General features: G+C 44.2%; 1 protein-coding gene across 2 annotated transcripts in view; it reads right to left on the bottom strand.

Annotated features, from left to right (window-relative positions):
- The window catches only part of DNAH12 (dynein axonemal heavy chain 12), an 81,421-nt gene that overhangs the window by 65,937 nt on the left and 195 nt on the right, over window positions 1–15,289 (bottom strand). Inside the window, exons 2-18 of one of the 2 annotated variants that reach the window (XM_078610460.1) lie at window positions 14,778–14,961; window positions 14,455–14,638; window positions 13,177–13,267; window positions 12,345–12,371; window positions 10,820–10,997; window positions 9,505–9,580; window positions 8,830–8,891; window positions 7,469–7,565; window positions 6,593–6,782; window positions 5,525–5,713; window positions 4,574–4,730; window positions 4,239–4,330; window positions 3,181–3,359; window positions 2,248–2,383; window positions 1,767–1,892; window positions 791–925; window positions 212–405 (exon numbers count right to left, since the gene is read on the bottom strand). In XM_078610460.1, the coding sequence (XP_078466586.1) occupies window positions 212–405; window positions 791–925; window positions 1,767–1,892; window positions 2,248–2,383; window positions 3,181–3,359; window positions 4,239–4,330; window positions 4,574–4,730; window positions 5,525–5,713; window positions 6,593–6,782; window positions 7,469–7,565; window positions 8,830–8,891; window positions 9,505–9,580; window positions 10,820–10,997; window positions 12,345–12,371; window positions 13,177–13,267; window positions 14,455–14,636 (2,111 nt within the window). In that variant the 5' untranslated portion in view covers window positions 14,637–14,638; window positions 14,778–14,961. The remainder of the gene's footprint in view (window positions 1–211; window positions 406–790; window positions 926–1,766; window positions 1,893–2,247; window positions 2,384–3,180; window positions 3,360–4,238; window positions 4,331–4,573; window positions 4,731–5,524; window positions 5,714–6,592; window positions 6,783–7,468; window positions 7,566–8,829; window positions 8,892–9,504; window positions 9,581–10,819; window positions 10,998–12,344; window positions 12,372–13,176; window positions 13,268–14,454; window positions 14,639–14,777; window positions 14,962–15,289) is intronic. The other variant, XM_078610458.1, reaches the window with a different exon arrangement.

Genomic DNA, 15,289 nt, shown 5'->3' with positions numbered 1-15,289 from the left:
GATCACAGAGCAGGATTTGAACTCATAACCTCCTGATTGCAAGTTCTGGGCTCTAACTGCAACACAACCAGCCATTACTTTTTGTTGAACCACAGGTGAGCACCACCACATCAAGTGTGTATTGTGCGAGCATAAATTAATGAATATAAAATTACCACTGTTGTGTGTCAAATGCCAAGAATGTGCCTCATGAACCCGGCTGACATCTCACTTTTTCTCCGCTCGCTGCCAGCGCAGTATGAGGGTAAAAAGCTTCTGGAAGGGGTCGAGCTTCGTCCTGATGGCATCCACCTCTGGGTAGGAAGTCAGCTCCCACTTGTAGAGAACCTCCTCCTTGTTAATAAATGTAATGGTGTCGTCAGCGTCCTGCAGCCGCTTGCTGATCATCCTCATGTCGCTGACATACTGCACGCATCAAAAGACAAAGATCCCCATATAGCTTAATCAGACTGATGGGGAAAGAGCTGTTAGCGAGCACCTATGAAAGCCCGCAGGGCACACGTGAGGGTGGGTGGCCAGCACCACACCCTTTGTCTCTCTAGTGGCAATGTTTACGCACTGCACCCGGTACTCATTTTAGGCTGAGTCGACCCAGGGGAGGCCCAGCACCGGTTCAGAGTGGTACTCATTTATCAACCCCCCAAAAAAAATAGGCCAATTCGATCTCGTGACCATTCTGTGAGTTGGGCGGTCCAACCGCGGCACCACGCGACCAGAGAGATGCACAGGGGGCGGCGGTGACAGCAGCTGAGCAAGCGAGCATGCGTCCAGCCCCGCGATGAACCCGAACCTGTGCAATCATGTCCAGCTCGCTGCACTCGGCAAATCCGTCGACGCGCCGTGACAGCTTGTCCAGCTCCAGCAGGAGGCGCTCCCTGCGAGCCAACAGCTCCGTCTCGCCCTTGCGTTGAGCCACCTCCATCAGCTGCACACAGTGACATTCCAACGTCAATTGGGACAGCAGTAAATTCCTTGCTACACAGAGCAACAGGAAAACATTTTATATCAAAGGACAAAAGTATCATGTGCATGTACAGCCCTATTTGCCAATCCCCTGCTGTACGAGGGCCTCCCCGCACCATGCAGGTTTTAGGGGTTATTTTATCATACTTCACCATGCTCGTTAATGCGGGTTGGTGGAGGTGGGGAGCGTATTCATGGGAGCATAGAAGTAGAGGGTAGAAACATATGTTGCTTCAGTGAACAGAGAAAACCCACACCAAGGACAGGATAACAAAGGTCCAAACAGATGAGTTATTAGCTGACTGACTATTCTGTCATGCCCTGGCCACATCACAGCCCAGCAGATGAACATTTCATAGCTCATGATTTATGTGTGATCCACCAACCCCACCTCCCACGCACCAAATTAAAGGCATCCGCGACCACACTTCGCAGTCAATACAGCAGCACTCTTTTCTTGACATCACTTTAATACTTTACATTTCGGCAGCAATAATGTAACATTGTAACTGCAACAGCAGGTTCACGCACATTGGAGATCATAATTATGATAGATCCCCACCACTATAACACTAAGAATGTGCCCATGTGTGTTTTGTGCCTGTTCTCTCAGTCAGTCAACCTATGTCACCTGGGTCTGTTCCGTGACCTCCTGCCACGTGGGCTCAAAGTACACCTAGCATGGCACAAGCGCCATGGGGACATCACTGCCCCTCGGTGGCGAATGGCGGTTGTTGTTCTTGTTGTTATTTCTGTATCGCAGCCCTTCAGACAAACCGCGCTTGCTGAAGAAAATAACTTACCTCCTCATTACGATCAAACGCAGGGGCGATCTCACGGGGCCAGCACAGCACTTGGGAGTTGAAGGCGATGTCCTCTGGCGACAGGATGTGGACATCAAGAAGGAACGACATCCGCCTGTAGCACTCCTGGACCGCACGACAGTCAGATGCATACGGGGTTACTTTGCAGTAGCAGTAGAATTAGAACTGTGCACAATTAATAATTATTGAATGGTGGTGCTTTAAGGCCCATGAGGACAAAGCTGCCATAAACATTCGAAATAAATCATTGTAACTTATTCCATATATGTTGTTGTTTGCAAACTAACCAAGATGTTGACACATTCCCGTTTAAAACGGTTAAAAATCGATCACCGGGTACATCCTCAGAAAGGTTCATCTGGTCACACATTGAAAAGGACGTCACAATTTAGGATGACCGGGCTATGGTAGTGTGTGGATAGTAATGCATCACTCTCTAAGATCGAGTGCTGCAATTCACCTGAATCTTGTTGTTGAGGTCCGCAATGCCGTTGCTGCGAGCGTTGTCCACGTAGGAGCCCAGCTCAATCATCTCCTCGCTGTTCTCCGGCACTTTGAGGCAGCGCTGCCGCATTACCTCAAACTCCTGGCAAATCCTGCACAAGAGAAACCCACACACCACTTCTCAGCAAACAATAGCGCCACCCTCGCATTCACGAATAAGGCCACTGCTGACAGGGGTTTTTCTGGGCACATTGATGATACTTGCCTATCACTCTGATATCCATACACCATTTAACCTTTTTATATGCAGGTAAGTTTGGTTGAAAGGAAAAGTCCTTGGTAAACAAGACTTTATTTCCAAATACAAGAACAAATATGTACATGAACATACAAACCACTGCCAGATGAGGGTCTCCCCATATCTTGTTTGTCATGGGGGTTATTTGACAAATACAAACTTCATACACTGGTGGGTGTGGGTTGATGAAGGCAGGAGAGTCCAGGACTGGTGGAGATATCCCTCACCACTGATATTATCCGTGACTAAAAATAGAACTAAGGTCGCTGGGTTCATCGCGTGATTTGCTAACCACTACACTCCTCCCCTTAATTACGTAAAATATATTATATAATTAATTGCATATTATATTAATATTGTATAGGGCAGCCCAGGACATACAACCTTTCATAGAAAGTATGTGTGAGTTGGCCATTCATGGCCAACACCAGTGATGATTATCTGAATCGGTCATTTTCCTCTCGTAGATCGACTCAGCCTCAAATGAGTACCTGGTGCGGTGTATAAACATCGCAACTTGGGAGACAAATGTGGCTGGGCGTGAAGCTGACCACCCACTCCCTTATGTGCCTTCAAAGATGCTCGCTAACAGCACTTGCCCCAAAAGTCTGTTCAGGCTATATAGGAGAGCTTTGTCTTTGGGGCCCATACATTGCGTTCTGGGCGCGGTGCTGGTTGAGTAGCTTATCCAGCAGCAGGTTGATGAAGCCACGCGCCTTGTCCATCAGGCCCTGCTTGAGCTCACTGCACGCTAGCCGCACCATGGGGAAGTGCAGCACCGAGGGCAAGCCCTGTAGTTCACGCACCAGCGCCCGGAACTCTTCCACCAGCTGCACTCACGGCAACAGAAGATTGGGTGAGGATTAGGGTACTAACTGCCTTATTGATGATCCATTCTTGTCTACTAGCATTCAATATTCATCTCACCATCACCATGTTGCCTCCCTTTGCCTCTTCCACCGGCACTCCTTATACTCAATGATCGACTGAGGCCAAGACCATCAAACTCTAAAAGCTTGAGTCCGTGGTTTAACTCTATGTAGCCTGGGATTCATAGCGATACTGGCCCAGTGATCTGACAATGGTGGAGCATTCGCCTGCTGTGCTATCCATCCACCACTCCACTGCATACCAACAGCACACATTTACCCATTTAAAAGAATTACAGAAAAAGTTGTTATTTTTGTGTAGATATGCCCATACGTTGTGTGTTCCAGGATGTTTAATATAATTTAGAAACTTTGTTAATGAGAAGAAAACGCTTTAAATAGATTTTCTGCAGTGACATATTAACGCAACATGTTACTCCGTCATGATAGAACTGTGGCGGCACACTTTAAAGTCATTTTATAAGTTCATTCATGAAGATTTAAACCCATGCCAGGCAACACACAGCACACAATGCCCAGCTATGGCTCTATACAATAAGAGCTATTTGGTCTTAAGGTCACATGTTGCTTTAAGGTATTGTATGGGTATGCGAGGTAGATGCCTTTTCGAAGCAGATATTTATTTAATGCTACGTGTTTATATATCTGATATACATACATAGCAACAAGTTTCAATTAATCTGGTTACTGTACAGAGTACATTTATATTTCACTTTGTAGCTCCCACCACGCCCCTTCATAGACTTCGAAGTGGCCACACTCAAGGGTTATGGATCCATAGACAAAAGCATACAGACCAACCGTACGGTACACACTTACTGTTGCACATTCATCAAAGGAGCGATCCTCTGAAATAAAAGAGTGCACCCGCTCTGTGGCGGTTCCATTCACCAGCCATCCATATCGCTCAACTGTGAACCACATGAAACCATTCCCAAGCAACGATTACACTGAGACCATCAACTCACTAAAGTTGTTTTCAATCAGTAGCATCTTTTTGCAGACATATAACGAACGGAGAACAACAAGGGGCACCTGGGCATATTTGAGAAAGCGCTGTGAATTTGTGTACTTGTGTTGCGAATACATGCATGTATGTTTGTGTGTTCATAATCACATGTCTAGGTTCATACAACATTTTGATGGGGTCTCACTGTAGCTCTGCAGATGTTCCTGTGGGCCCTGCATGTTCGCCTGCACTGCGTGCAGGAGTGCAGCTGAGGCACGCGTGAGCACATCCTCTGGGGGCTGCATCTTGATGGTCTCAGGGCTGCTGCTGCCGGCCAGCCAAGCATGCACCATGGGAACAGCCTGTGGAGTCAGCACCCATACAAATGCTCAACTACAGCTGCATGGGACATTTACTTTATTAAGTGTAAGCATTTCATTCCCCAAATGGAGCAGTCGCATAGTGTTTAGCACACTGCACCATGTACACGGTGGATTAGTATTGATTTCTGGACACATTAGTGCGAGTTATATCAGAGTCGGTCCTGAAAGCCCACCCAACACTTGACAAACCCCCAATGACCAGTATTGTGAAGTATAAACGTCATGGAATGGGGAATGTTTCATCTAGCAGATTGACAAAGGGCTGTAAATAAGAAAAGTTAAATAAATTAATGTAATCAGCTAGTGATTGGCCATGTGCTGATATTACAAGCAATTACATCAACAGAAATGAAATCAAACATCTAAAGGACTCATTCATGTAGCTATTTTGGCAGTAATTCTGGCACATTATTGTGCAATGATGGCTGTTTTCACATAAAGTTGACCCCATTCCAAAAACTGCTATTCACGAGGAGCCGACTTTTTTTTTTAAATAGCAACAGCCCGTTCTTCCAGAATTGTGGAGGTATAATGTCACGCCTTAAAATATCCATCATGGTCCACACAAGAACGATCCAAACATATACACACATGGACGGCATGACATGGGAGGGGGCCTTTATCCACTGGCGTATTGAGAATGAAATTCGTACAATGTGTTACTTTTACACATTCATTATCAATGTCAATCAGTTTCGACTTCAATCAATTTCAAATCGGCAGCATCATGTGACACCAAGAGGCCATGTGAGCAAGCAAGAAGAGGAGGGCACCTGCAGCGAGCGACCGATCCGAGCCGCCACGGCGAGCACGGCCCCGCGCAGGTCCTCGCTGCTCGGGTACGACTCCATGCTCTCGTCGTCAAAGGTCAGCTGCACCCGGAAATGTGGCAGCGCTCGCCCATCGGCGAGGTCAAAGAGCCGCACGTACGCCTCGATCGTGCGCACAATCAGGTCCCTCAGCTGCACGCGTCCCATGAACGACAACAACATAAACAGCAGGAGCAGCAGCACTGAATCGTTTAGAAGTTTATCAGAATCAGAAGTGAATTTATCAAGAAGCTCTCTTTCAAGGTTGACTCAAAACGAAAGCTCACCACCATCCTCATTGATCAATGGCTCAACCAAAAAAAAAGACAACGCTTATTTTGTGGCTGTGTGCTTGTGGATATGTAGGCTGTGTGCCCTGGGCTACCCGATATCCACCTCAATCTTTGTCCGTGTGAAAAAAAGACAATGATGGTCATGTTGGGTGTACTGTCACAACTCTCTCATAATGGAAACGCATTGATATTGCATTAATGGTTGTCTGAAGAGTTGATCAAGCAAGGTGATAATATGATTAGAGTGCTTGACTTGCAATCATAATGTTGCAAGTTCAAATCTCGGTCAGGGGTTAACTCAGCCCACAATCCTAAGGGTCAATTAAATTAGTGCCACTTTACAGAAAGTCAGCAATGGTCATGTTATGGAGAGTCTGGTCCGTGCAACAGGAATGCATACTGTCCATCAATTGCTCCTGACTACTAACAGATAATAGATGGGACCACGAGATCAGGTCATATGTAAGTGCTGGATGGATTGTTGCATTGCAAGACCATGAGGGAGAGTGGCAGCTTCAGGAGGCCTTCATCCAGCAGACCCTGCCTGATGATAATGATGCTTGAGAACACAATGACTTTTTAAGAAGAATTATTGTCCACCATGTCACCATTATAAATGAGATGATGGTCATGAAAAACAAAACAAAGCATATTAATTCTTATTATTCTTGTTTCCTGAGTGAATGTCCTCCTTTCATGCGGATAAACCGTGTGGCGGCAGCAGTGGCAACAGGCGCACCTGGTTGGAGAGCAGCGTGGAGACGCAGTCGTGGAAGGACTCGGTGGAGTCTGCCTCCGTGCTCTTGTGCTTGTCAGAGAAGAGGCTGACGACGCGGGGAAACCACGAGTGCATGAGCTTCTCCTCGCCCTTCTCCAGTTGCAGCGTCACGTTGTTGCTAAACGTTGTCAGCTCCAGAGGCCCCATCGCCCTGCAATTGTTAGCAGGTGACACCAATGCCTTGTTATGATAAAACATCTACCATTGTTTGAGTTAATCTTTAATATATATATCTCTGTCTGGCCAGGTAATGCTGTGAGCAAAGTTCTTGCATATCACAGGATAGTCTTATTTTTTTAAAGCTCCCATCTTCTGGAAGAACAATGTATTTCACAGGAAATATATTGTTCTCTAACATGTTGTGAGCATTTAATTAATCACGCAAAATTCTACCATCTTCCAAGGGTCCCGTGTAAACAAAAATGTACATTTGACATCTATATTGAGGTGTCAAATGAAAAAACGCATTTTCCGAAACCTTGGCGGTTGACAACCTAACTCCCTGGTGGCAGAACTACACAGCCAATATTCATATCTACACACAGACATTCACACTGCCAATACTGCTGCAGAGTTACATTGTCAGCAGAGGGCAGTGCGGGAAAGTCAATGATACTGTCCGATGTTGTAACAACCCTGCGTACCCTGGATTTCACCAGCAACCCGCAACGATCAGTGTAGTAAAAATATAGTCGAATGACCCTCACGACTCACAAAGCATGGGGAGGCCCTCATCCAGCAGTGGATTAACTACGGCACTGTACATGTACATTGAGACATAAATAATGTGAATGCGCGAAGTGTGGGTTGAAAGTACTTTATGTATCATAGTGTTACCGGTATCCAGAGAGGTCGAGAAGCAGCGTCTGCGACAGCACCGTGTGTCCCATGTCAAGGATGCTCCTCAACGCCGAGTGCATGATATGTAGGTTTCCTAAATACAAATTGTCCTTAATACATTACCAAAGTGGTGCTCTATACACATAGCCAGGGTACACACCATTAAGGGGAGCTAAACCACAAATCAAGAGTAGTAAGTCATCATGGTCAATGCTGTTCATGCCACCGCACCTTGCTATCACTCAGTTTCTTCTGCCAGCTTTCATATTTTAGACATAGTCAACACCCAACTTTAAAGGTATGATTCTTAATTAGTTTATTTTGGATGAGAATGTGGAGGTTGAATGAAAATGTTTAGCTTTAACCCACCACATACCCAGCAAATATGGCAATTGATTTGCCAGAGATTAAATCCAGCATCATCAGGTGTTACTAAAATCTCAGCTCTTCTAGGTCTGATTTTAGAGTTTGACATTGAGAAAATGTTCCAGAGTTTTAGATGAATCCAAACATTAAGAAAATCAGAGCAGATAAAATGTGTTTTAATAATACTCAACAACATCTTAATTTGCCGGTGTACAACTGGCATCTGAAAGTAATTAAATAAAAATCATAGTTTTTACTGTTGAAACTGTTAACATTTAAAATTCAGTGATATTTCCGGAAAAAAAACTTAACACGTAAAAAAACAAGTATTATTATTGAATACATTTTAAATCAAAATATGAAAAAAATCCAAAATTGTGGCAAAATGCAAAAGTAAACCAGAAATTGTTTTACTGGTAGGAACCTCCTGGTTACACAAGCCCACAGGGGATAATATGCCCGTCCGTCGTGCAGGGAGGGGCTGGGTGGTGAGGGGCTGGGTGGGGAGGGGAGGGTGGGGAGGGTGGAGCTGGGTGGGGAGGGGCTGGGTGGGGAGGGGTTGGTCACCCCGTGGTGCCCTTATAAAACTCAACGTTTAACCTACTCATGCCGGCTTGTGCCCGCCCTCACAGTCGGGCATATTTGCAGAATACACCACGCCGTCGGTGACTCTGGCCATTGACCGAGCAACCCAACGTTCCTACCAGCTCCCTCCGCAGGAATGTGTTAATTAAAAACTACCATCGTCTGTCTTCATGGTTTTCCCACAGTCACAGACCTCTCGGTGTCACCCTAATGCCTTTCTGAGTAAACTGCCCTACTGTACCCTGCAGATGGGAACCATTACACCCCCCTGTACCAACTAAAGTTTGGAGATTAGCAGCTTATGGAGCGCATAACCTTAGAGGAGAGAGTTACGTTAATGAAGGTAAGCAGTGAAGAAAGCGTTCATTCGAGTTTAAGCCATACACTTATCAGGTTATCTTTATTACCTTTGATGTCCTTCCTTGCTGCTTCAAAGCTATCCCTCCAAGGGCTTGAGAAGTCCAGTCCCCTATAAAGCAGAATGCAAGGATCTGCATTAATACACTACAGATGGTAAAGAGACGCATGTAATAGCTAGCGCCATCCTACTGCAGTGCAGGAACGCACAGCGTGCGTGTGTGTGCTGATAGCCTACCCAATGATGCCCACCATCAATTGTGCCATCTAGAGGCTGCACAAACATTTTGCCTGTCAATTTCCCTCTCGGGCAGGATAATAATTTTGCTGGACCGCCTTTTGACTACCACACCCCTATCCCCAGCCACTTGGAATCAGCAGGCAAAACTGGAGATTATGGAAATCTGACAACTAGAAGTGTCACCCACATTATTCCATAAATGACTTTGCCCCTCCCTCACCCCAATCCTCTCTACCTCTAGTGGAGCGTTGGTGAAATGTACATTTTGGCCAACGTGCAATGGGTGAACATATTCTGCAAAAAAGGGCCCAAAAATTATACATTTCAATTATAGGAAAATATTCATGAAAAAAAAAACAAATGAATAATTGTCTCTTGTTACGGTGAGAATTATACATTTTGGCTTTGATCATATATGAATAGGCACAAGCGGCTGTTTTGGCAAGCAGAGTAGTAAAACGTAATACGAGACGACAAACCGTACTCTGGCTCCCGAGGTGGAGGAGAAATGTCTTCGTTTTCGAGGCCCTTCACGTCGGGTTTTACCAAAATGTTTTGAACTGAAACACAGAGCACCCCAAATCACGTTGGAATAGTATGTTACTGGACAACACCATGCAGGAAAAATCTAGTTGACAAGAATCCTAATAAACTAGAATTACTGTATGCAGGCTAAGACAACATCAAAATATATACACCGCAAGACAGCATATTACATAGGATGCATACAATTATATGGAAAACCCCAAAGTACAAAACTACAGAATGCTGCACAGATATGTATGTTCAACTTCTTTTGCATCGTACATAGCCAATTGTGCTCATCGGAGGTGCAGGGGAAGGACAACAAACTAAACACAAAAAGCAGATATGCTGTTATAATCCAACTTACTGCCCTGCCTTCTATAAGTACCACATCGTCACTCAGTGTTTCACAGAAAATATCAAGGCTGTCTACTCTGCATGGTCCTTCAACACCATCTACAATTTTATAGATGGCAGGCATACATATTCATCACCAAATGTAAAAAAAACTGAAGTCAAAAGTCAAAGTGGATGAGATCATAATCATCTCCGTTGATGGCCACAATCCAGTATTGGAACTACTGGTTCACTGATAATTATTTATAATACGCAGAGGGATAATAATCCAGGCTACGAGCCAACATGGTGCGAGAACACTCCATGTCCATCCATGAAGCCCTGCGTGTGGAGTGAAATTATCAAACCGCAATGGCGGCACTCCACCCTCGAGGCAAGAGTTGGGTTTTGAAAGAGGATTTATGGGGTAGTTTTTCCAGAAGCCATTTCAAAAGTCGCATTGTTGTGAATCAATGTGGTTTTGTTAGTGCAAGATGTAATTTCCCTCGCCTGCAATGCAGGAGGTAATGCCGTCTGTATATTTGGAGCGTGCGTGTTCTCTCTCTCCGTGGTTTCGTGGATTTCTATTCCGTTCCTCTAGTTTTTCCCTCCACATTTAGAAACGTGCGTTTAGATTATTTGGTTGCCACCATATAATTTCCCACAAATGATAAGCCACTTTGTTGAGCTATCATGTGTGGCCAGGTCACCTATAAAATTCAGAGATATTAAATAATAGCTCAGTGGGCTTTAGCTGGTAAAATAAAATAGTTTAGTTGAAAATAGCATCCAAAATATTTATTCAGTTGAGTCTTTCTTTCACACCCAACAAAGAAGAAATTGACCTAAGTTGTCTGGAAATACAGCACTGTGATATTGGCATGAGTAAGGCACTGCCAATACCCTCACCCAATTCTCTCTCATGCCCTCACTCTCACCCATGCTCTTGTGCATGCTGCTCCGGTAGGAAGCGTCGACCTCCTGCAAAAGTTCCTTGAGCAGCTCCTCTTGCCTCAGTGGGACAGGCACCAAGCACAGCATGGCCTCCTGCCAGGAAGGCGGCATGGGTGCCACTGGCCCACTCTCCACCTGTCGCTTGAGCGCTAGGTAGTTCAACTGCATTGTTTTGGAAACGCATAAACACTCACACATCAACGATTTGCTATTCGCACGACATCAACGATGTGCAAAGCAAATCCGGATATGTACACTTTTGTCCCAGAGTCAAGAAGTTGTCACATCCCTCATATGCACGTGCATTCTCTGATATTCCAGTTCCTCCAACATGGGAAATGAACATAAAAAATATATCGAGCTAAACATCGCAATGTTTAGCTCGATAAAATATGTCCTGCAACCACACCAGGCCCTCACGTCCTATGCTAGATCCCTCAACTGTTGCAGTTGATGCCATCCTCCAAACTCTGTACAGCTGTACAAGAAATACTAGAAAAAAAAGCGAAGCATCCTGTTTTTCAATAATGCCTCATTTTGAAATATTGAGACTCTAAGTCTCTATTCGGCGAATGCATTCAGACATTCAGATGACAAAAGTCAACTCTTAACACGACAATGCGACACCACATGTCGATCCTCTAAGTAAAAAAAAAGTAGAGACGGGAATCAAAATAGAAAGTAGATACTGAACACAAATATTATTTTACAATAAAAATGTGTGTACGTTTGGCAAAACCATTTTGCATCCTCAAACAGATGGAAATGTTCCCCCAGTCTGAATCCTGCATATTCTTGCTGCCCACCCACAACATATTAGCACCAGACCACCTATATAACGGAATTATTATGACCACCCACTAAAGAAAGATCAAACAAGAGATGAAAAGGACAATATGTGTCCAGGCGTAAATAGAAACCCATGAGAATCTTCACACCAAATCAAGAAGGGATGTCTTTATCCCAGTTAGACAGGCCCAGCCTCATAATATAATAATTCCACACCCTCAACTGAGCTTTACTCACATCAACTCAAGGGATGAATAGTACTGGAACAGGAAGGACTCACCAACTCATTCAGGTTGCAACATTCAGAAAAAAAGTACCTGGATCTTCAAGCAAAACACATCGCCAGAGCATATGCAATCTGCTGCATATCAAGTAGGCCACAGAGCTAGAGGAAGGGAAATCCTGCAGCAGGAAGCTAGAAAAATCCATGTGTCCACAACTACACGAAAGCAGAACCCAGACGTCCAGAACTCAGCACAGCTCTTTTCTTGTCGCAATGTTTGGGGCGCAGCTTCGTGGGCTTGACGCCTCTTGTGCTGGACCCCTCCAACCCCTCTATCTCCCCTTCCTCTGCTTGAGATAGGTTATGCTATTCCAAGCTATAATCTATTATAGTACTTCACGTTCTTCCTTGTTTTTAACACAGAAAATTGACCTAAGCCAGAGCCAACATTGTGCGCATGTCTCCTCTGTGCCATCCCATGATGCCAGGATTCTTACCCTTGTTTTTTTCTGCGTGCTGTTCATCTGCAAAAGAGTCCGAAAAATATGTCAGTTTTGCAAATAAATATTGCATCCAAAAATTGTAATATTTATCCTCATGGCAAAAAGTGATCTTATGCAGCATCATAAAATGTATAGAATGTCTCCACTTTTACAACATTCAGTGAAACAGCATTAGGTTAACGAAGATAGTGCGATGCCATTGTAGTTGTTATGAATGTAAAAAATGCGTAGACTAATCATATTTACTTTTGTTCCAAAAGTTATAACTGAGGTACAGTATTTGGAAAAAGTAAATTATAGCGAAAAAAATGTAAAAACAAGCTTGAAACTAATTAAAAATGCTTCATAAAGCATTCATCATTGTTGAAGGCCTGTCTAGCCAGTGGACCATCTACCCAGGTTGGTTGTAAAATCGTTCAAGATGAAATTAATTTGAAAGAAAAAAATGCTGAAAATACCCTCATTTCGACAAGTATAATAGCTCATTCATAGTCTCATAACTCTCTGTCCGCAATACAAACAGTGGCCTACAGTTATGGCTGGGGGTTTGTTTCCTGAACTCTGGGGTGTCCTGTTATCACTCTTGACTTATGCATGTTGAACTCCTTTAGCAACGAACGCAACCGACTGTGCTAATAGGAGGTACAGGGGAAGGACAACAAACTAAACACAAAACGTAGTTCAAACAGAAATTAGTTTTCATTTTAGATGAATGATACTCACTACCAAGCTATACATTGACTAACTGGTCGAGCTCTGACACATGAGAGTGATTATTCACGATGTAAGTATATGTCTTGGCTGGACTGTGGCTAGGTATACTGACCGTAGAAGGCAGCTGTGGCTCAGGTGGAGATGGAACCCTTTGCCTGTTGTGTTCTGCTGTCCCCTCATAAACCTTTAGGGCATCGGCCAACCTGTACAACACAATGCGACAATGATTTGGGATTTCCACGGTAATACAGCAATCATGCAGTGGATAGCGCATGATACTATTAACCTAGTGACCTGGGTTCAATTCCCAGCCACGATTAACATAAATATTGGGTCATATTTAAAAGTCATGTAAAGCTATCAAATGTACTAGTTTGGCCGAAACAGTCCCGGTTTCTGAACGTTTTTCAAAAAGGCTTGCCGATAAACACGCATAGGAGAGATGTGTTGCTAGTTCTGGTTGACTTGGCTTATCTGCAGAATGGCAGTATGTAACTGGAGTTATGGTATAGCTTCCAAGGAGCATTTCGAGATGCTGCCTAGCTGAGGATAGATATGAATAAAGGTTGTGATTTGCTGCTCAAATATTGTGTGCTGTACCATCAATAACAACACCATCACCATCATCAATAGAAGTGGCATCATTACCACCAACATCATCACCACGACCATCATCACTGCTGTCATCATCATCATACTTGGTCCCAGTGCTGGATAAATGTCTCCCCAAATTGTTGCCATCTCTGATGATCCTGAAATGCTGCAATCCATCTCAATCGTGCACGTGAACAGATCTCGCTGCCCCACCTTGGCAGTGATCATTGTCGGTGTTTTTTGCATGTCCCAATGCAGTACAAATGCTGCACCCATGCAGGGGAGACCAAGGCCGTGCACAGCTCAAACTCAGTGGAACTTCATCCACCAAAAGTGCATATCAATAGCAAAATCATTCATCGTCATTATCGTCATCGATCCATCATTATTCTTAATACATAATCATTGTCAACACCATCAACTTCATCATAATCAGCATATATAATCATCATAATCGATCCATTATCAATACATTATACATCGATAATCATCCTAGTCATTAGCAATCTATCATCATCAGCACCATCAACCTCGCCATCATTCATCCACAGTGGGAGATCACAGATAAACAAGTACACATTGCATGATGAGGAAGAGTTTTCCTTGCAACCACGCTTATCTCTAAAATATCCGCTGAACAGGAGTTATATCGGCAGCAGATGTGTCTGTTCGCCTACTTCTGAGCGTGATAAATATCTTTGGATACTCGGAGCAATATATCCCGCGGATAGATTCTTGCAGAGGATGATGTAAATTGGAACACGCAGGCAAAACGTGTACAGGCGCCAACACCTACATAATCTGCTGCAGCAGCCGCCTCTGGCTCTCACTGCGCCGGTGATGCAGCAGCTTCCTCTGCTTGGGTGTCATCTCCCGCGATATCACAGAGTCCGGGTGGATAATTGGAGGCAAGTGAGGAAGCACAAGCGAGTCATCCTTGGAAGGCTTGGCAGCCTTCAGTTTGTTTGCCATCGCCATATCTGGAAAAAAATGTATACACCATTCAATTCGGCTCAATTCAATATATTAAATGCATGCAAAATAAAGTCTGGTAAACTGCGTGGCACTGGATAGAGTTCTCAACTTACAAACTGGAGAAATGTGAGTTACAATACTGACCCGGAGGTTGACCCGTTTTCAGTGTGGACAAAATGTCTATTGTTTTGTAGAGGTCAGCAGTGGCAATTACATGGAGTGACAAATTCCGTGAAAATAAATGTAGAGATGGCACCAGCCCTCAGGGTCTCCAACGAATAGAATCAGCACCCCATCATGGATCGTACGAGCTCAGGAGATACAACCACTTGATGTAAATCACACACACGCGTACATTACATTAATTTACATCATTTACAATACACATCCCTCATAGTCACAGCGGTATGGGATGTATATAAAGTTGCAACATACTCATGTTAAGATGTCCCTGCTCATCCCTGAGGCAGGGGTGGACATTCCCCAATTGCCATGACAGTGATGAGTCATTCCATAGAACGCATGAACAACACGCAAGTGTTACAATAGCTACTTATTACCAGCACCCCCAGCATCAACGTGAAGTGTAAACAGGTTTCAAAAGTTAAGCACATCGTGTTTTAATGTTCGCAAATTCCAATGCACAATTCAAACAC

This window comes from Lampetra planeri, chromosome 34, assembly GCF_965212315.1.
Source record: "Lampetra planeri chromosome 34, kcLamPlan1.2.h2, whole genome shotgun sequence".
In the NCBI taxonomy this organism is placed as follows: domain Eukaryota; kingdom Metazoa; phylum Chordata; class Hyperoartia; order Petromyzontiformes; family Petromyzontidae; genus Lampetra; species Lampetra planeri.
Note: the sequence above shows the minus strand (reverse complement) of the source record. Positions and strands in the feature narration are given on the sequence as shown.